The sequence below is a fragment of the Salvelinus namaycush genome, chromosome 3 (assembly GCF_016432855.1).
Source record: "Salvelinus namaycush isolate Seneca chromosome 3, SaNama_1.0, whole genome shotgun sequence".
NCBI classification, from domain to species: Eukaryota; Metazoa; Chordata; class Actinopteri; order Salmoniformes; family Salmonidae; genus Salvelinus; species Salvelinus namaycush.
This window is the reverse complement of record NC_052309.1, coordinates 88,518,435-88,540,740: the sequence shown is the minus strand read 5'-3', so window position 1 is coordinate 88,540,740 and position 22,306 is coordinate 88,518,435. Positions and strand designations below refer to the sequence as shown.

The 22,306-nt window shown below is 42.5% G+C and overlaps 1 protein-coding gene across 1 annotated transcript in view; it reads left to right on the top strand.

The window, feature by feature from the left end:
* ndel1b (nudE neurodevelopment protein 1-like 1b) overlaps positions 1–22,306 on the top strand; it is a 29,264-nt gene that overhangs the window by 3,946 nt on the left and 3,012 nt on the right. Inside the window, exons 2-8 of the mRNA XM_038986757.1 lie at positions 377–473; positions 11,483–11,636; positions 17,453–17,601; positions 17,899–18,035; positions 18,485–18,658; positions 21,592–21,689; positions 21,933–22,099. Of these exons, the coding sequence (XP_038842685.1) occupies positions 388–473; positions 11,483–11,636; positions 17,453–17,601; positions 17,899–18,035; positions 18,485–18,658; positions 21,592–21,689; positions 21,933–22,099 (965 nt within the window). The 5' untranslated portion in view covers positions 377–387. The remainder of the gene's footprint in view (positions 1–376; positions 474–11,482; positions 11,637–17,452; positions 17,602–17,898; positions 18,036–18,484; positions 18,659–21,591; positions 21,690–21,932; positions 22,100–22,306) is intronic.

Here is a 22,306-nt window from a genome sequence, read left to right as displayed (position 1 = left end):
CTTGTTGTTAGAAGAGAGGTGGAGGGAGGCTGAATTGAAGTCAGTGGGTCTTGAATAACTGTGATGACAGCCAGCCAGACTCCTGACAGCCAGCCAGGCCGCCTGACAGCCAGCCAGGCCGCCTGACAGCCAGCCAGGCCGCCTGACAGCCAGCCAGGCCGCCTGACAGCCAGACAGACTCCTGACAGACAGCCAGGCCGCCTGAGCATAAGATTAAGTACTTTTATTTTATTTTTGCAATGAATTAGTCTGCTACTTTTCTTGGGTAAGAATAAACCCTATGTTTGGTTTTCTGCCATTCAAATGTTTCGACCTACTTTCAGGATACGTCTGTCTTTAAACTAGCTTCAGGTGACCATGTTGTTCTCCTCTTCAGGTTGTTCTACCATGGACACAGACATGATACCAACGTTCACTTCAAAAGACCAGGAGATCGACTACTGGAAGGCCTTGTCCCTCAAGTATAAGAACAGGTATGTTCATGTCAACCGATCTAGGCTACTCATAGCTCAGTTAACTAAATCAGTGATTTATACATGGTCAAACATTGAGTTTCAGAAGATTAGACTCAGCAGTTTGTCATTGGATCTGTTGAACTACTCTCCTCTACATACATGTTCCAAATTGAAACTCAAGCTAGGCACAGTCTTTCACTTTGACGTCTTCTCAGTAATATAATTATACCTGACCAGGAAACCACATGGCTTGCTCTCGGCTCTGTTACATAAAGCAAGGCTTTTATGTTTGCTCATAACGTCTGGAAGATGAATAACAAGGTTATGTCATAACAGTCATGTGATCATCTGACACATGGCCTGTTCCTCTATAGGCCTTTGTTAACGTTACCATCGACACAGGAAGCAATGGATTCATTGGCCTAAATTAGGCCGAGTAAGTTTAGGTCTAGTTGTTCTTAGTGCTGGGGAGTCATCATTAGTGCACACCGTAGCAAAACGTGTTGTAATGGAACACATTTGCAAGGAAAATTAGCATTTCTTATTGTACTGGTTCAGGTAGTAGCCTACCTCCCCGTTTCAGTCCCTTTTCTTCCTTTTGGTTTCTATTGAATATGACTCTGTCACTTTTACAGATATCCTATATCCAGCAGGGTGTTCTAGAACAGATATCCTATATCCAGCAGGGTGTTCTAGAACAGATATCCTATATCCAGCAGGGTGTTCTAGAACAGATATCCTATATCCAGCAGGGTGTTCTAGAACAGATATCCTATATCCAGCAGGGTGTTCTAGAACAGATATCCTATATCCAGCAGGGTGTTCTAGAACAGATATCCTATATCCAGCAGGGTGTTCTAGAACAGATATCCTATATCCAGCAGGGTGTTCTAGAACACATATAGCCTATATCTAGCAGGGAGTTCTAGAACACATATAGCCTATATCCGGCAGGGTGTTCTAGAACACGTATAGCCTATATCCGGCAGGGTGTTCTAGAACACGTATAGCCTATATCCGGCAGGGTGTTCTAGAACACGTATAGCCTATATCCGGCAGGGTGTTCTAGAACACGTATAGCCTATATCCGGCAGGGTGTTCTAGAACACGTATAGCCTATATCCGGCAGGGTGTTCTAGAACACGTATAGCCTATATCCGGCAGGGTGTTCTAGAACACGTATATCCGGCAGGGTGTTCTAGAACACGTATATCCGGCAGGGTGTTCTAGAACACGTATAGCCTATATCCGGCATGTTACTAGATCAACATGATACAGGTCTACATTATTAACTATGTTACTAGATCAACATGATACAGGTCTACATTATTAACTATGTTACTAGATCAACATGATACAGGTCTACATTATTAACTATGTTACTAGATCAACATGATACAGGTCTACATTATTAACTATGTTACTAGATCAACATGATACAGGTCTACATTATTAACTATGTTACTAGATCAACATGATACAGGTCTACATTATTAACTATGTTACTAGATCAACATGATACAGGTCTACATTATTAACTATGTTACTAGATCAACATGATACAGGTCTACATTATTAACTATGTTACTAGATCAACATGATACAGGTCTACATTATTAACTATGTTACTAGATCAACATGATACAGGTCTACATTATTAACTATGTTACTAGATCAACATGATACAGGTCTACATTATTAACTATGTTACTAGATCAACATGATACAGGTCTACATTATTAACTATGTTACTAGATCAACATGATACAGGTCTACATTATTAACTATGTTACTAGATCAACATGATACAGGTCTACATTATTAACTATGTTACTAGATCAACATGATACAGGTCTACATTATTAACTATGTTACTAGATCAACATGATACAGGTCTACATTATTAACTATGTTACTAGATCAACATGATACAGGTCTACATTATTAACTATGTTACTAGATCAACATGATACAGGTCTACATTATTAACTATGTTACTAGATCAACATGATACAGGTCTACATTATTAACTATGTTACTAGATCAACATGATACAGGTCTACATTATTAACTATGTTACTAGATCAACATGATACAGGTCTACATTATTAACTATGTTACTAGATCAACATGATACAGGTCTACATTATTAACTATGTTACTAGATCAACATGATACAGGTCTACATTATTAACTATGTTACTAGATCAACATGATACAGGTCTACATTATTAACTATGTTACTAGATCAACATGATACAGGTCTACATTATTAACTATGTTACTAGATCAACATGATACAGGTCTACATTATTAACTATGTTACTAGATCAACATGATACAGGTCTACATTATTAACTATGTTACTAGATCAACATGATACAGGTCTACATTATTAACTATGTTACTAGATCAACATGATACAGGTCTACATTATTAACTATGTTACTAGATCAACATGATACAGGTCTACATTATTAACTATGTTACTAGATCAACATGATACAGGTCTACATTATTAACTATGTTACTAGATCAACATGATACAGGTCTACATTATTAACTATGTTACTAGATCAACATGATACAGGTCTACATTATTAACTATGTTACTAGATCAACATGATACAGGTCTACATTATTAACTATGTTACTAGATCAACATGATACAGGTCTACATTATTAACTATGTTACTAGATCAACATGATACAGGTCTACATTATTAACTATGTTACTAGATCAACATGATACAGGTCTACATTATTAACTATGTTACTAGATCAACATGATACAGGTCTACATTATTAACTATGTTACTAGATCAACATGATACAGGTCTACATTATTAACTATGTTACTAGATCAACATGATACAGGTCTACATTATTAACTATGTTACTAGATCAACATGATACAGGTCTACATTATTAACTATGTTACTAGATCAACATGATACAGGTCTACATTATTAACTATGTTACTAGATCAACATGATACAGGTCTACATTATTAACTATGTTACTAGATCAACATGATACAGGTCTACATTATTAACTATGTTACTAGATCAACATGATACAGGTCTACATTATTAACTATGTTACTAGATCAACATGATACAGGTCTACATTATTAACTATGTTACTAGATCAACATGATACAGGTCTACATTATTAACTATGTTACTAGATCAACATGATACAGGTCTACATTATTAACTATGTTACTAGATCAACATGATACAGGTCTACATTATTAACTATGTTACTAGATCAACATGATACAGGTCTACATTATTAACTATGTTACTAGATCAACATGATACAGGTCTACATTATTAACTATGTTACTAGATCAACATGATACAGGTCTACATTATTAACTATGTTACTAGATCAACATGATACAGGTCTACATTATTAACTATGTTACTAGATCAACATGATACAGGTCTACATTATTAACTATGTTACTAGATCAACATGATACAGGTCTACATTATTAACTATGTTACTAGATCAACATGATACAGGTCTACATTATTAACTATGTTACTAGATCAACATGATACAGGTCTACATTATTAACTATGTTACTAGATCAACATGATACAGGTCTACATTATTAACTATGTTACTAGATCAACATGATACAGGTCTACATTATTAACTATGTTACTAGATCAACATGATACAGGTCTACATTATTAACTATGTTACTAGATCAACATGATACAGGTCTACATTATTAACTATGTTACTAGATCAACATGATACAGGTCTACATTATTAACTATGTTACTAGATCAACATGATACAGGTCTACATTATTAACTATGTTACTAGATCAACATGATACAGGTCTACATTATTAACTATGTTACTAGATCAACATGATACAGGTCTACATTATTAACTATGTTACTAGATCAACATGATACAGGTCTACATTATTAACTATGTTACTAGATCAACATGATACAGGTCTACATTATTAACTATGTTACTAGTTCAACATGATACAGGTCTACATTATTAACTATGTTACTAGATCAACATGATACAGGTCTACATTATTAACTATGTTACTAGATCAACATGATACAGGTCTACATTATTAACTATGTTACTAGATCAACATGATACAGGTCTACATTATTAACTATGTTACTAGATCAACATGATACAGGTCTACATTATTAACTATGTTACTAGATCAACATGATACAGGTCTACATTATTAACTATGTTACTAGATCAACATGATACAGGTCTACATTATTAACTATGTTACTAGTTCAACATGATACAGGTCTACATTATTAACTATGTTACTAGATCAACATGATACAGGTCTACATTATTAACTATGTTACTAGATCAACATGATACAGGTCTACATTATTAACTATGTTACTAGTTCAACATGATACAGGTCTACATTATTAACTATGTTACTAGATCAACATGATACAGGTCTACATTATTAACTATGTTACTAGTTCAACATGATACAGGTCTACATTATTAACTATGTTACTAGATCAACATGATACAGGTCTACATTATTAACTATGTTACTAGATCAACATGATACAGGTCTACATTATTAACTATGTTACTAGTTCAACATGATACAGGTCTACATTATTAACTATGTTACTAGATCAACATGATACAGGTCTACATTATTAACTATGTTACTAGTTCAACATGATACAGGTCTACATTATTAACTATGTTACTAGATCAACATGATACAGGTCTACATTATTAACTATGTTACTAGATCAACATGATACAGGTCTACATTATTAACTATGTTACTAGATCAACATGATACAGGTCTACATTATTAACTATGTTACTAGATCAACATGATACAGGTCTACATTATTAACTATGTTACTAGATCAACATGATACAGGTCTACATTATTAACTATGTTACTAGATCAACATGATACAGGTCTACATTATTAACTATGTTACTAGATCAACATGATACAGGTCTACATTATTAACTATGTTACTAGTTCAACATGATACAGGTCTACATTATTAACTATGTTACTAGATCAACATGATACAGGTCTACATTATTAACTATGTTACTAGTTCAACATGATACAGGTCTACATTATTAACTATGTTACTAGTTCAACATGATACAGGTCTACATTATTAACTATGTTACTAGATCAACATGATACAGGTCTACATTATTAACTATGTTACTAGATCAACATGATACAGGTCTACATTATTAACTATGTTACTAGATCAACATGATACAGGTCTACATTATTAACTATGTTACTAGATCAACATGATACAGGTCTACATTATTAACTATGTTACTAGATCAACATGATACAGGTCTACATTATTAACTATGTTACTAGTTCAACATGATACAGGTCTACATTATTAACTATGTTACTAGATCAACATGATACAGGTCTACATTATTAACTATGTTACTAGATCAACATGATACAGGTCTACATTATTAACTATGTTACTAGATCAACATGATACAGGTCTACATTATTAACTATGTTACTAGTTCAACATGATACAGGTCTACATTATTAACTATGTTACTAGTTCAACATGATACAGGTCTACATTATTAACTATGTTACTAGATCAACATGATACAGGTCTACATTATTAACTATGTTACTAGTTCAACATGATACAGGTCTACATTATTAACTATGTTACTAGTTCAACATGATACAGGTCTACATTATTAACTATGTTACTAGATCAACATGATACAGGTCTACATTATTAACTATGTTACTAGTTCAACATGATACAGGTCTACATTATTAACTATGTTACTAGTTCAACATGATACAGGTCTACATTATTAACTATGTTACTAGTTCAACATGATACAGGTCTACATTATTAACTATGTTACTAGATCAACATGATACAGGTCTACATTATTAACTATGTTACTAGATCAACATGATACAGGTCTACATTATTAACTATGTTACTAGATCAACATGATACAGGTCTACATTATTAACTATGTTACTAGATCAACATGATACAGGTCTACATTATTAACTATGTTACTAGATCAACATGATACAGGTCTACATTATTAACTATGTTACTAGATCAACATGATACAGGTCTACATTATTAACTATGTTACTAGATCAACATGATACAGGTCTACATTATTAACTATGTTACTAGTTCAACATGATACAGGTCTACATTATTAACTATGTTACTAGATCAACATGATACAGGTCTACATTATTAACTATGTTACTAGATCAACATGATACAGGTCTACATTATTAACTATGTTACTAGTTCAACATGATACAGGTCTACATTATTAACTATGTTACTAGATCAACATGATACAGGTCTACATTATTAACTATGTTACTAGATCAACATGATACAGGTCTACATTATTAACTATGTTACTAGATCAACATGATACAGGTCTACATTATTAACTATGTTACTAGATCAACATGATACAGGTCTACATTATTAACTATGTTACTAGATCAACATGATACAGGTCTACATTATTAACTATGTTACTAGATCAACATGATACAGGTCTACATTATTAACTATGTTACTAGTTCAACATGATACAGGTCTACATTATTAACTATGTTACTAGATCAACATGATACAGGTCTACATTATTAACTATGTTACTAGATCAACATGATACAGGTCTACATTATTAACTATGTTACTAGATCAACATGATACAGGTCTACATTATTAACTATGTTACTAGATCAACATGATACAGGTCTACATTATTAACTATGTTACTAGATCAACATGATACAGGTCTACATTATTAACTATGTTACTAGATCAACATGATACAGGTCTACATTATTAACTATGTTACTAGATCAACATGATACAGGTCTACATTATTAACTATGTTACTAGTTCAACATGATACAGGTCTACATTATTAACTATGTTACTAGATCAACATGATACAGGTCTACATTATTAACTATGTTACTAGATCAACATGATACAGGTCTACATTATTAACTATGTTACTAGATCAACATGATACAGGTCTACATTATTAACTATGTTACTAGTTCAACATGATACAGGTCTACATTATTAACTATGTTACTAGATCAACATGATACAGGTCTACATTATTAACTATGTTACTAGTTCAACATGATACAGGTCTACATTATTAACTATGTTACTAGATCAACATGATACAGGTCTACAGTCCTGCACATGTTCAGGTGGTTCTGTTTTCCCAGGCTCTGTAGAACCAGACCCTGTCAGTGTTGACATAACACATTCTAGAGTATAGGCCTAGTGTGTGTTCATGAGGAGGTCCCAGATGGCACTGCTACGCTACACACACACACACAATAACATACACACACAAATAATTTTATATTATAACTTACGCCTATTTAGCACACAACATGCGCGCTATGCACACACACACGTACACATGGATTTTGTATTGTAGAGTAGTGACCTGAGTGAACACACTTAATGTGTTGCGAAATCTGGTGTGTAATGTGATGTTTTTTATTGTATATAACCGCCTTAATGTTGCTGGACCCCAGGAAGAATAGCTGCTCTCTTGGCAGGAATTAATGGGGATCCATAATAAACCCCAGGAAGAGTAGCTGCTGCCTTGGCAGGAACTAATGGGGATCCATAATAAACCCCAGGAAGAGTAGCTGCTGCCTTGGCAGGAACTAATGGGGATCCATAATAAATACAAATACTTGTTTGTACACAGAGGTATTTTGGTCATATTGTCTGAAAACCGTAATGTTGTCAGAGCCAGAGGGAAGGTAACCGAAGCCAGTCCAGTCAGAGCCATAGTTGAACAGGGCTGTTCTGTGGCCAAACTGGCCATGTGTGCTGATGAAGCAGCCTGGCTATGTGTGCTTCTAGTATGGTAACTATGTGTGTTTTTGGTGCGGTAACTGTGTGTGCTTCTGGTACGGTAACTATGTGTGGAATGAGCAGGGAAACCCAGTGAGGCCAAGGATGGTACAGTGGCTGCCTGTTAACCGACCCCAGAGCTGTCTAACCCTGTTAATGTGTGTGTGTGTCACTCAGACCTTTTCAGTTCAAGGTTCATCCCTGGTCAGTGGAACTATGTATCTGTAACCTGGTCCCAGATCTGTTTGTGCGATCATCTCAACTCCTTGTCATGCCAAACAGTGGTCCTTTGTAGCTCAGTTGGTAGAGCATGGCACTTGTAATGCCATGGTAGTGGGTTTGATTCCCGGGACCACCCATATGTAAAATATATGCACACATGACTGTAAGTCACTTGGGATTAAAACGTCTGCTAAATGGCATGTTATTATTTTATAGCACAAACAGATCTTGGTCCAGGCTAACATATCTGACTACCAGATTAGTATACCATGCCCTAGGTTCTCACACCTTAACCAACCATTCTAATTCAATTCAGTGGAGCCACCTGACTGAATGAATGGCATGGAAAGTCTGCATTCATTCAGCTCTAGCATGGCATTGGCCTTTGTCATGACAGATGAGTCAGGGGCCATGCAGAACCATTCTAGTTGCATTACATCTATGACCAGACAGATAGTAAGTTCTAGGTGTTTTATGTCTATGGACAGACCGATGATAGACTGATATACAGCCACATGGGACAAGAGAAAGTGCTATGCTACAATCCAGGAGTCCAGGCCTTTCAGCTAGGCTTATCTGTAGATATTACTGGACTGTATTACTAAGTTGTATCTAGCACTTTATAACAGAGACAGTACCTCAGGTCTGATAGAGCTTTATGACAGAGACAGTACCTCAGGTCTGATAGAGCTTTAAGATGGTACCTCAGGTCTAAAAGAGCTTTATGACAGAGACGGTACCTCAGTAGGTCTGATAGAGCTTTAAGACAGACAGTACCTCAGTAGGTCTGATAGAGCTTTAAGACAGACAGTACCTCAGTAGGTCTGATAGAGCTTTATGACAGAGACGGTACCTCAGTAGGTCTGATAGAGCTTTATGACAGAGACGGTACCTCAGTAGGTCTGATAGAGCTTTATGACAGAGACGGTACCTCAGTAGGTCTGATAGAGCTTTATGACAGAGACGGTACCTCAGTAGGTCTGATAGAGCTTTATGACAGAGACGGTACCTCAGTAGGTCTGATAGAGCTTTATGACAGAGACGGTACCTCAGTAGGTCTGATAGAGCTTTATGACAGAGACGGTACCTCAGTAGGTCTGATAGAGCTTTAAGACAGAGACGGTACCTCAGTAGGTCTGATAGAGCTTTATGACAGACAGTACCTCAGTAGGTCTGATAGAGCTTTATGACAGAGACGGTACCTCAGTAGGTCTGATAGAGCTTTATGACAGAGACGGTACCTCAGTAGGTCTGATAGAGCTTTATGACAGAGACGGTACCTCAGTAGGTCTGATAGAGCTTTATGACAGAGACGGTACCTCAGTAGGTCTGATAGAGCTTTATGACAGAGACGGTACCTCAGTAGGTCTGATAGAGCTTTATGACAGAGACGGTACCTCAGTAGGTCTGATAGAGCTTTATGACAGAGACGGTACCTCAGTAGGTCTGATAGAGCTTTATGACAGAGACGGTACCTCAGTAGGTCTGATAGAGCTTTATGACAGAGACGGTACCTCAGTAGGTCTGATAGAGCTTTATGACAGTACCTCAGTAGGTCTGATAGAGCTTTATGACAGTACCTCAGCAGGTCTGATAGAGCTTTATGACAGTACCTCAGCAGGTCTGATAGAGCTTTAAGACAGTACCTCAGCAGGTCTGATAGAGCTTTAAGACAGTACCTCAGCAGGTCTGATAGAGCTTTATGACAGAGACAGTACCTCAGCAGGTCTGATAGAGCTTTATGACAGAGACGGTACCTCAGGTCTGGTAGAGCTTTATGACAGAGACAGTACCTCAGGTCTGATAGAGCTTTATGACAGAGACCGTACCTCAGGTCTGATAGAGCTTTAAGACGGTACCTCAGGTCTAAAAGAGCTTTATGACAGAGACGGTACCTCAGGTCTGATAGAGCTTTATGACAGAGACGGTACCTCAGGTCTGATAGAGCTTTAAGACAGTACCTCAGCAGGTCTGATAGAGCTTTAAGACAGTACCTCAGCAGGTCTGATAGAGCTTTATGACAGTACCTCAGCAGGTCTGATAGAGCTTTATGACAGTAGCTCAGCAGGTCTGATAGAGCTTTAAGACAGTACCTCAGCAGGTCTGATAGAGCTTTATGACAGAGACGGTACCTCAGGTCTGATAGAGCTTTATGACAGTAGCTCAGCAGGTCTGATAGAGCTTTATGACAGTAGCTCAGCAGGTCTGATAGAGCTTTATGACAGTAGCTCAGCAGGTCTGATAGAGCTTTATGACAGTAGCTCAGCAGGTCTGATAGAGCTTTGACAGTAGCTCAGCAGGTCTGATAGAGCTTTAAGACAGTACCTCAGCAGGTCTGATAGAGCTTTAAGACAGTACCTCAGCAGGTCTGATAGAGCTTTAAGACAGTACCTCAGCAGGTCTGATAGAGCTTTAAGACAGTACCTCAGCAGGTCTGATAGAGCTTTAAGACAGTACCTCAGCAGGTCTGATAGAGCTTTAAGACAGTACCTCAGCAGGTCTGATAGAGCTTTAAGACCTCAGCAGGGGTTTGTCATTAGCTGATACAGATGGCTCCTATATGCCTGCTGCTGTTCCGTGTGTTCTGAGAGGGGTGAGGGGTAAAGGGATCTGGAGACAGGATATTATGAGTTAAGAGACCGGGTGTGTTCAGACATGCTCCACTGACCACACAGGGTAGGTCTGTCTGACTGTCCAGGGGATGTGACTACCACTCATTACAATTAATCATTAAATAACAGTCCCTCCCGTGTGTCCTCCAGCTACCATGAGGAGCTGGTGGAGTTGCAGGAGAGACAGTGTGGTAGTGTCTGACTGGGTGTAACAGTCCGTTCTCTCCCGTGTCTTCCTCAGTTACCATGAGGCCCAGGAGGAGTTGCTGGAGTTCCAGGAAGGGAGCAGAGAGCTGGAGGCAGAGTTAGAGGCCCAGCTAGGACAGGCTGAACACCGCCTCAGAGACCTGCACACAGAGAACCAAAGACTGAAGAGCGAGTTGGACAACCTCAAGGTAACACACGCAGGAACAGACACACACACACACACACACACAGACCGAGGGGTTAGAACCAAACACTGAAGTGCGAGCTGGATAACCTCGAGGTAAATGTTGTACCTCTTGGTGTTGGATTTTAACAAATATGTGAAACGGTTGGGATTCGGTTTGGCAAACACTGTTCCTGGGGATTCGGTTCGGTAAACACTGTTCCTGGGGATTCGGTTCGGCAAACACTGTTACTGGGGATTCTGTTCGGCAAACACTGTTCCTGAGGATTCGGTTTGGCAAACACTGTTCCTGGGGATTCGGTTCGGTAAACACTGTTCCTGGGGATTCGGTTCGGTAAACACTGTTCCTGGGGATTCGGTTCGGCAAACACTGTTCCTGAGGATTCGGTTCGGTAAACACTGTTCCTGGGGATTCGGTTCGGCAAACACTGTTACTGGGGATTCTGTTCGGCAAACACTGTTCCTGAGGATTCGGTTTGGCAAACACTGTTCCTGGGGATTCGGTTCGGTAAACACTGTTCCTGGGGATTCGGTTCGGTAAACACTGTTCCTGGGGATTCGGTTCGGCAAACACTGTTCCTGAGGATTCGGTTCGGTAAACACTGTTCCTGGGGATTCGGTTCGGCAAACACTGTTCCTGGGGATTCGGTTCGGTAAACACTGTTCCTGGGGATTCGGTTCGGCAAACACTGTTCCTGGGGATTCGGTTTGGCAAACACTGTTCCTGAGGATTCGGTTCGGCAAACACTGTTCCTGGGGATTCGGTTCGGCAAACACTGTTCCTGGGGATTCGGTTTGGCAAACACTGTTCCTGGGGATTCGGTTCGGCAAACACTGTTCCTGGGGATTCGGTTTGGCAAACACTGTTCCTGGGGATTCGGTTCGGCAAACACTGTTCCTGGGGATTCGGTTCGGTAAACACTGTTCCTGGGGATTCGGTTCGGCAAACACTGTTACTGGGGATTCTGTTCGGCAAACACTGTTCCTGAGGATTCGGTTTGGCAAACACTGTTCCTGGGGATTCGGTTCGGCAAACACTGTTCCTGGGGATTCGGTTCGGTAAACACTGTTCCTGGGGATTCGGTTCGGTAAACACTGTTCCTGGGGATTCGGTTCGGCAAACACTGTTACTGGGGATTCGGTTCGGCAAACACTGTTCCTGAGGATTCGGTTCGGCAAACACTGTTCCTGGGGATTCGGTTCGGCAAACACTGTTCCTGGGGATTCGGTTCGGCAAACACTGTTCCTGGGGATTCGGTTCGGCAAACACTGTTCCTGGGGATTCGGTTCGGCAAACACTGTTCCTGGGGATTCGGTTCGGCAAACACTGTTCCTGGGGATTCGGTTCGGCAAACACTGTTCCTGGGGATTCGGTTCGGCAAACACTGTTCCTGGGGATTCGGTTCGGCAAACACTGTTCCTGGGGATTCGGTTCGGCAAACACTGTTCCTGGGGATTCGGTTCGGCAAACACTGTTCCTGGGGATTCGGTTCGGCAAACACTGTTCCTGGGGATTCGGTTCGGCAAACACTGTTCCTGGGGATTCGGTTCGGCAAACACTGTTCCTGGGGATTCGGTTCGGCAAACACTGTTCCTGGGGATTCGGTTCGGCAAACACTGTTCCTGGGGATTCGGTTCGGCAAACACTGTTCCTGGGGATTCGGTTCGGCAAACACTGTTCCTGGGGATTCGGTTCGGCAAACACTGTTCCTGGGGATTCGGTTCGGCAAACACTGTTCCTGGGGATTCGGTTCGGCAAACACTGTTCCTGGGGATTCGGTTCGGCAAACACTGTTCCTGGGGATTCGGTTCGGCAAACACTGTTCCTGGGGATTCGGTTCGGCAAACACTGTTCCTGGGGATTCGGTTCGGCAAACACTGTTCCTGGGGATTCGGTTCGGCAAACACTGTTCCTGGGGATTCGGTTCGGCAAACACTGTTCCTGGGGATTCGGTTCGGCAAACACTGTTCCTGGGGATTCGGTTCGGCAAACACTGTTCCTGGGGATTCGGTTCGGCAAACACTGTTCCTGGGGATTCGGTTCGGCAAACACTGTTCCTGGGGATTCGGTTCGGCAAACACTGTTCCTGGGGATTCGGTTCGGCAAACACTGTTCCTGGGGATTCGGTTCGGCAAACACTGTTCCTGGGGATTCGGTTCGGCAAACACTGTTCCTGGGGATTCGGTTCGGCAAACACTGTTCCTGGGGATTCGGTTCGGCAAACACTGTTCCTGGGGATTCGGTTCGGCAAACACTGTTCCTGGGGATTCGGTTCGGCAAACACTGTTCCTGGGGATTCGGTTCGGCAAACACTGTTCCTGGGGATTCGGTTTGGCAAACACTGGATTACAGTTCCGGAACATCAGTTGACGTCAGCCATTCACCAGGGACTGGAAACAGGAAACAGGGCTCAACCACTACACCTGGATGTCAGAGTAAAGCCACTCCTGGATGTCCCTGCTGCCTGCCAGAGAGAGAGAGCTGCATGTGTTGGCTGGCTGACCAGCATATCACTGGTTAGATCACTCGTGCTGGCCAGCTATATCACTAACCAGGATGTAGATCATTGGGATAATAGAACATGATGCTAACCAGGATGTAGATCACTGAGATAATAGAACATGATGCTAACCAGGATGTAGATCACTGGGATAATAGAACATGATGCTAACCAGGATGTAGAGCACTGAGATAATAGAACATGATGCTAACCAGGATGTAGAGCACTGAGATAATAGAACATGATGCTAACCAGGATGTAGAGCACTGAGATAATAGAACATGATGCTAACCAGGATGTAGTGCACTGAGATAATAGAACATGATGCTAACCAGGATGTAGATCACTGAGATAATAGAACATGATGCTAACCAGGATGTAGAGCACTGGGATAATAGAACATGATGCTAACCAGGATGTAGTGCACTGGGATAATAGAACATGATGCTAACCAGGATGTAGTGCACTGAGATAATAGAACATGATGCTAACCAGGATGTAGATCACTGGGATAATAGAACATGATGCTAACCAGGATGTAGAGCACTGAGATAATATAACATGATGCTAACCAGGATGTAGATCACTGGGATAATAGAACATGATGCTAACCAGGATGTAGAGCACTGAGATAATAGAACATGATGCTAACCAGGATGTAGAGCACTGGGATAATAGAACATGATGCTAACCAGGATGTAGAGCACTGGGATAATAGAACATGATGCTAACCAGGATGTAGAGCACTGAGATAATAGAACATGATGCTAACCAGGATGTAGATCACTGGGATAATAGAACATGATGCTAACCAGGATGTAGAGCACTGAGATAATAGAACATGATGCTAACCAGGATGTAGAGCACTGAGATAATAGAACATGATGCTAACCAGGATGTAGATCACTGGGATAATAGAACATGATGCTAACCAGGATGTAGAGCACTGAGATAATAGAACATGATGCTAACCAGGATGTAGAGCACAGAGATAATAGAACATGATGCTAACCAGGATGTAGAGCACTGAGATAATATAACATGATGCTAACCAGGATGTAGATCACTGAGATAATAGAACATGATGCTAACCAGGATGTAGAGCACTGGGATAATATAACATGATGCTAACCAGGATGTAGAGCACTGGGATAATAGAACATGATGCTAACCAGGATGTAGAGCACTGAGATAATAGAACATGATGCTAACCAGGATGTAGAGCACTGAGATAATAGAACATGATGCTAACCAGGATGTAGAGCACTGGGATAATAGAACATGATGCTAACCAGGATGTAGATCACTGAGATAATAGAACATGATGCTAACCAGGATGTAGAGCACTGGGATAATAGAACATGATGCTAACCAGGATGTAGTGCACTGAGATAATAGAACATGATGCTAACCAGGATGTAGAGCACTGGGATAATAGAACATGATGCTAACCAGGATGTAGATCACTGAGATAATAGAACATGATGCTAACCAGGATGTAGAGCACTGAGATAATAGAACATGATGCTAACCAGGATGTAGAGCACTGAGATAATAGAACATGATGCTAACCAGGATGTAGATCACTGAGATAATAGAACATGATGCTAACCAGGATGTAGAGCACTGGGATAATAGAACATGATGCTAACCAGGATGTAGATCACTGAGATAATAGAACATGATGCTAACCAGGATGTAGAGCACTGAGATAATAGAACATGATACTAACCAGGATGTAGATCACTGAGATAATAGAACATGATGCTAACCAGGATGTAGATCACTGGGATAATAGAACATGATGCTAACCAGGATGTAGAGCACTGAGATAATAGAACATGATGCTAACCAGGATGTAGATCACTGGGATAATAGAACATGATGCTAACCAGGATGTAGAGCACTGAGATAATAGAACATGATGCTAACCAGGATGTAGAGCACTGAGATAATAGAACATGATGCTAACCAGGATGTAGAGCACTGAGATAATAGAACATGATGCTAACCAGGATGTAGATCACTGAGATAATAGAACATGATGCTAACCAGGATGTAGATCACTGAGATAATAGAACATGATGCTAACCAGGATGTAGAGCACTGAGATAATAGAACATGATGCTAACCAGGATGTAGATCACTGGGATAATAGAACATGATGCTAACCAGGATGTAGAGCACTGAGATAATAGAACATGCTGCTAACCAGGATGTAGAGCACTGAGATAATAGAACATGATGCTAACCAGGATGTAGATCACTGGGATAATAGAACATGATGCTAACCAGGATGTAGAGCACTGAGATAATAGAACATGATGCTAACCAGGATGTAGAGCACTGGGATAATAGAACATGATGCTAACCAGGATGTAGAGCACTGGGATAATAGAACATGATGCTAACCAGGATGTAGATCACTGGGATAATAGAACATGATGCTAACCAGGATGTAGATCACTGGGATAATAGAACATGATGCTAACCAGGATGTAGATCACTGGGATAATAGAACATGATGCTAACCAGGATGTAGAGCACTGAGATAATAGAACATGATGCTAACCAGGATGTAGAGCACTGGGATAATAGAACATGATGCTAACCAGGATGTAGATCACTGAGATTAAATAACACATGCTTCTTTATGATGAGGTGCTGTCTTTCATGACCATTTCCTTCTGTCTGTGGGATAACCATATTCATGTGTGTTAGACAGCCTGTTAGACTACATATGGCAGCAACATGTGAGTGTGCAGTAGACTAGACTACAGTTCTATGATCGGGCAATGGAGGACTGTGATTCATGTGAGGGCCGGTGGAGCTGGGGGCCGGTGGAGCTGGGGGCCGGTGGAGCTGGGGGCCGGTGGAGCTGGGCTAGCCTTGCTGTTGACCCAGACTTTAGGTTGGCTTGATTCTGACACCTATGAGCCATTCTTCACCCCTCGCCAGAGAACAAAGGAGTTGTAGAGTCTATGAACACCGAGAATGTTAACATTAAGTTGGCATGTCAACACTCCCTTCCACCTGTCACCTCGGTCATCAATGCAACCATCTCCACACACTCATTCCCTCTCTCGCCCCCCGCAGGAGCAGCAGTATGCTCAGAGCTATAAGCAGGTCTATATGTTGTCCTAACGTTGTTCTCTCCCTGTAGGAGAAGTTGGAGCAGCAGTATGCTCAGAGCTATAAGCAGGTCTATATGTTGTCTGAACGTTGTTCTCTCCCTGTAGGAGAAGTTGGAGCAGCAGTATGCTCAGAGCTATAAGCAGGTCTATATGTTGTCTGAACGTTGTTCTCTCTCCCCCTGTAGGAGAAGTTGGAGCAGCAGTATGCTCAGAGCTATAAGCAGGTCTCCATGTTAGAGGATGACCTGGGACAGACCAGAGGAATCAAGGAACAGCTTCATAAATACGTCAGAGAACTGGAGCAGGCCAACGATGACCTGGAGAGAGCCAAGAGGTCACTATATACCACAGTAGAACGTTACTAACACAGCCATTCAAATGTTTTGAGTTCAGGCCTGGGTTGTAGGCTAAGTGGATGCTGCCTGGTAGCTGTGCCTCAGTATCAAATGAATTGGTCACATACACATATTTAGCAGATGTCATTGTGGGTGTAGTGAAATGCTTGTAAAGAGAGTGTTACTCCACTCAGTGTTAACCCAGTTATCCAACCCACACAGATACTGTACATTTTTCACCTGTTTCTGCTACTAACCGTTGTCCACCCCAACTCTTCTCCTCCTCCCTCCATCAGGGCGACCATCGTATCTCTGGAGGACTTTGAGGGTCGTCTGAACCAGGCCATAGAGAGGAATGCCTTCCTGGAGAGTGAGCTGGATGAGAAGGAGTCTCTACTGGAGTCAGTTCAGAGACTGAAGGATGAAGCCAGAGGTATGAAGACATGAAACACCTACCTCTATCTCAGACCGACCCTTTCTGTTATGGGTAATACTGCTGTATTAAGTCAGCTGGATGAGAAGTAGTCTAGTGGTCTCAGTAGAGACTGAAGGATGAAGCCAGCGGTTTGGATGGGGGTAACCCCTAACTCCCTGTTCCCCTAACTCCCTGTCCCCTACTAATCATGTGCTTGATGATAGTAGACCAGTGTAATCAGATGTAGTGATAGTACTGGAGTATATGAAATAGTTGGAGCTGTCTGGCTGGTACTTGAGGAGAGGGTTGTGAAACACTGCTCTATCCATATGGTAGAATCATGTCTGTATTGGTGTGACTGATGCCTCAGACCTGAGACAGGAGCTGGCGGAGAGGGAGAAGACTGCAGACGGAATGTCATGTCTGTATTGGTGCTTGTATCTCATGTCTGTCTATCTGCCCCCCAGACCTGAGACAGGAGATGGTGGTGAGGGAGAGGACTGCAGACAGGATGTCAGCCCCCAGCTCCCCTACCCTGGACATGGACAAGATGGACTCTGCTGTCCAGGCCTCCCTGTCCCTGCCTGTCACCCCTGTAGGGAAGGGCATGGAGCACCCGTTCATCAACCCTAAATCATCAGGTAGGTCAACAGCCGTGTCTTCTAACAGACCTGGGTGGAAATAGTGTTCCTTGTCTTTCAAATACTTTACATGTGCTTTATTGAGCTTGCTGGGTGCAATGGAATCCATGGAAGAGTCTCAAAAGTCCCTCCAGGCAGTCTCAATTCAATGCTCAAAGTGTTTTGAAAGTATATAAATACTATTTGAACCCAGGTCTGTTATTTAGTTCCTTCACTTTTGGAGCTGTACCTCCGTGTGAAAGTTTATAGGTATCTGTCATGTACTAAACACTCCTCTCCGTCTCTCCTCTCCTTCTCTCCTCTCCTTCTCTCCTCTCCTTCTCTCCTCTCCTTCTCTCCTCTCCTTCTCTCCTCTCCTTCTCTCCTCTCCTCTCCTTCTCTCCTCTCCTCTCCGTCTCTCCTCTCCTCTCCTCTCCGTCTCTCCTCTCCTCTCCGTCTCTCCTCTCCTCTCCGTCTCTCCTCTCCTCTCCGTCTCTCCTCTCCTCACCCATCTCCTCTCTCTTCTCCTCTCCTCTCCTCTGGCCCCTCTCCTCTCTTCTCTCCCGTCTCCTCTCCCGTCTCCTCTCCTCTCCTCTCCTCTCCTCTCCTCTCCTCTCCTCTCTCTTCTCCTCTCCTCTCCTCTCTGTCTCTCCTCTCCTCTCCTCTCCTCTCCTCTCCTCTCCTCTCCTCTCCTCTCCTCTCCTCTCCTCTCCGTCTCCTCTCCTCTCCTCTCTGTCTCCTCTCCTCTCGTCTCCTCTCCTTTCCTCTCCTCTCCTCTCCTCTCCTCTCCTCTCCTCTCCTCTCCTCTCCTCTGTCTCCTCTCCGTCTCCTCTCCGTCTCCTCTCCGTCTCCTCTCCGTCTCCTCTCTGTCTCCTCTCTGTCTCTCCTCTCTGTCTCTCCTCTCTGTCTCTCCTCTCCTCTCTGTCTCTCCTCTCCTCTCTGTCTCTCCTCTCCTCTCTGTCTCTCCTCTCCTCTCTGTTTCTCCTCTCTGCCTCTCCTCTCTGTTTCTCTTCTGTCTCTCCTCTCTGTTTCTCTTCTGTCTCCTCTCTGTCTCTCCTCTCTGTTTCTCTTCTCTGTCTCTTCTCCTCTCTGTCTCTTCTCCTCTCTGTCTCCTCTCTGTCTCATCTCCTCTCTGTCTCTTCTCTTCTCTGTCTCCTCTCTGTCTCATCTCTTCTCTGTCTCTCCTCTCTGTCTCTCCTCTCCTCTCCTCTCTGTCTCTCTCTCCTCTCTCTCTCTCCTCTCTGTCTCTCCTCTCTGTCTCTCCTCTCTGTCTCTCCTCTCTGTCTCTCCTCTCTGTCTCTCCTCTCTGTCTCTCCTCTCTGTCTCTCCTCTCTGTCTCTCCTCTCTGTCTCTTCTCTGTCTCTTCTCTGTCTCTCTGTCTCTTCTCTGTCTCTCTGTCTCTTCTCTGTCTCTCTGTCTCTTCTCTGTCTCTCTGTCTCTTCTCTGTCTCTCTGTCTCTTCTCTGTCTCTCTGTCTCTCCTCTGTCTCTCTGTCTCTCCTCTGTCTCTCTGTCTCTTCTCTCCTCTGTCTCTTCTCTGTCTCTTCTCTCCTCTGTCTTCTCTGTCTCTTCTCTGTCTCTGTCTCTCCTCTGTCTCTTCTCTGTCTCTTCTCTGTCTCTTCTCTGTCTCTTCTCTGTCTCTTCTCTGTCCCTCTCTGTCTCTTCTCTGTCTCTTCTCTGTCTCTTCTCTGTCTCTTCTCTGTCTCTTCTCTGTCTCTTCTCTGTCTCTTCTCTGTCTCTTCTCTGTCTCTCTGTCTCTTCTCTCCTCTCTCTTCTCTGTCTCTCTTCTCTGTCTCTCTTCTCTGTCTCTCCTCTATGTCTCTCCTCTCTGTCTCTCCTCTCTGTCTCTCCTCTCTGTCTCTCCTCTCTGTCTCTCCTCTCTGTCTCTCCTCTCTGTCTCTCCTCTCTGTCTCTCCTCTCTGTCTCTCCTCTCTGTCTCTCCTCTCTGTCTCTCCTCTGTCTCTCCTCTCTGTCTCTTCTCTTCTCTGTCTCATCTCTTCTCTGTCTCTTCTCTGTCTCTTCTCTTCTCTGTCTCTTCTCTGTCTCTTCTCTCTCTCTGTCTCTTCTCTGTCTCTGTCTCTCTGTCTCTTCTCTGTCTCTTCTCTCCTCTCCTCTGTCTCTTCTCTCCTCTCCTCTGTCTCTTCTCTCCTCTCTGTCTCTCCTCTCCTCTTCTCTGTCTCTTCTCTGTCTCTTCTCTGTCTCTTCTCTGTCTCTTCTCTGTCTCTTCTCTGTCTCTCTGTCTCTCCTCTCTGTCTCTCCTCTCCTCTCTCTTCTCTGTCTCTCTTCTCTGTCTCTCTTCTCTGTCTCTCCTCTCTGTCTCTCCTCTCTGTCTCTCCTCTCTGTCTCTCCTCTCTGTCTCTCCTCTCTGTCTCTCCTCTCTGTCTCTCCTCTCTGTCTCTCCTCTCTGTCTCTCCTCTCTGTCTCTTCTCTCCTCTCTGTCTCTTCTCTGTCTCTCTGTCTCTTCTCTCCTCTGTCTCTCCTCTGTCTCTTCTCTCCTCTGTCTCTCCTCTGTCTCTCCTCTCCTCTGTCTCTTCTCTCCTCTCCTCTGTCTCTTCTCTCCTCTGTCTCTCCTCTCCTCTCCTCTGTCTCTTCTCTCCCATGTCTCTTCTCTCCTCTCCTCTGTCTCTTCTCTCCTCTCCTCTGTCTCTTCTCTCCTCTCCTCTGTCTCTCCTCTGTCTCTCCTCTCCTCTCCTCTGTCTCTCCTCTGTCTTCTCTCCTCTGTCTCTCCTCTCCTCTCCTCTGTCTCTTCTCTGTCTCTTCTCTGTCTGTTCTGTCTCTTCTCTGTCTCTTCTCTGTCTCTCTGTCTCTCCTCTCCTCTCCTCTCCTCTCTCTTCTCAGCTCCTCTCCTCTCTCTTCTCAGCTCCTCTCCTCTCCTCTCTCTTCTCAGCTCCTCTCCTCTCTCTTCTCTTCTCTCTCCTCTCCTCTCCTCTCCTCTCCTCTTCTCTTCTCTCTACAGTGTTAACAAATGGCTCTGGGCCTGGCGGCTCACCTCTGACCCCATCAGCAAGAATCTCTGCTCTTAATATCGTTGGGGACCTTCTTAGAAAAGTGGGGGTAAATATCAGACTTTTGTTTCTTGTAGCAATGTTTTCCATTGCTATGTATCCATCGTCTGAAGCTAATGTTGACGACAAAACATTATGAACACTCTTCTTGAGTGAACCCAACAGTTTGGCTTCCGTCTCCTCTCTTGACAGCAGAGTATATTGGAATGGTGTCTGTCACCTGAATTAAAGGTTACAACAGAATCCACAGCTTGTGATTAGTCTAATGTAGGCCATGTTTGTCTGTCCTTAGGCGCTGGAGTCCAAGCTAGCTGCATGTAGGAACTTTGCCAAGGACCAGGCGGTGAGGAAAACCTACTCCACGTCGTCCAGCAACATGATCACTGGGAACGGAAACCTCCTCAACAGCAACGCCACCAAGTTCTCCCACTCACTACACACCACCTACTACGACAAAACGTGAGTTCTGTCTTTCTCTCAGGAGTATTCCTACTGGTCCATCTACCTCTCTGCTTGACTTCCTGTCTGCAGTGTTAGTGTGACTCACTCCGAGACAGTAGAAGAAGTGACAGGCTGAATGGACTCTATCCCATTTTGAGTCAGAGTTGGTCTAACCAGAGTATGTAGAGAATACCCAAACAGCTTTCTATTTGATATTGTGAATGA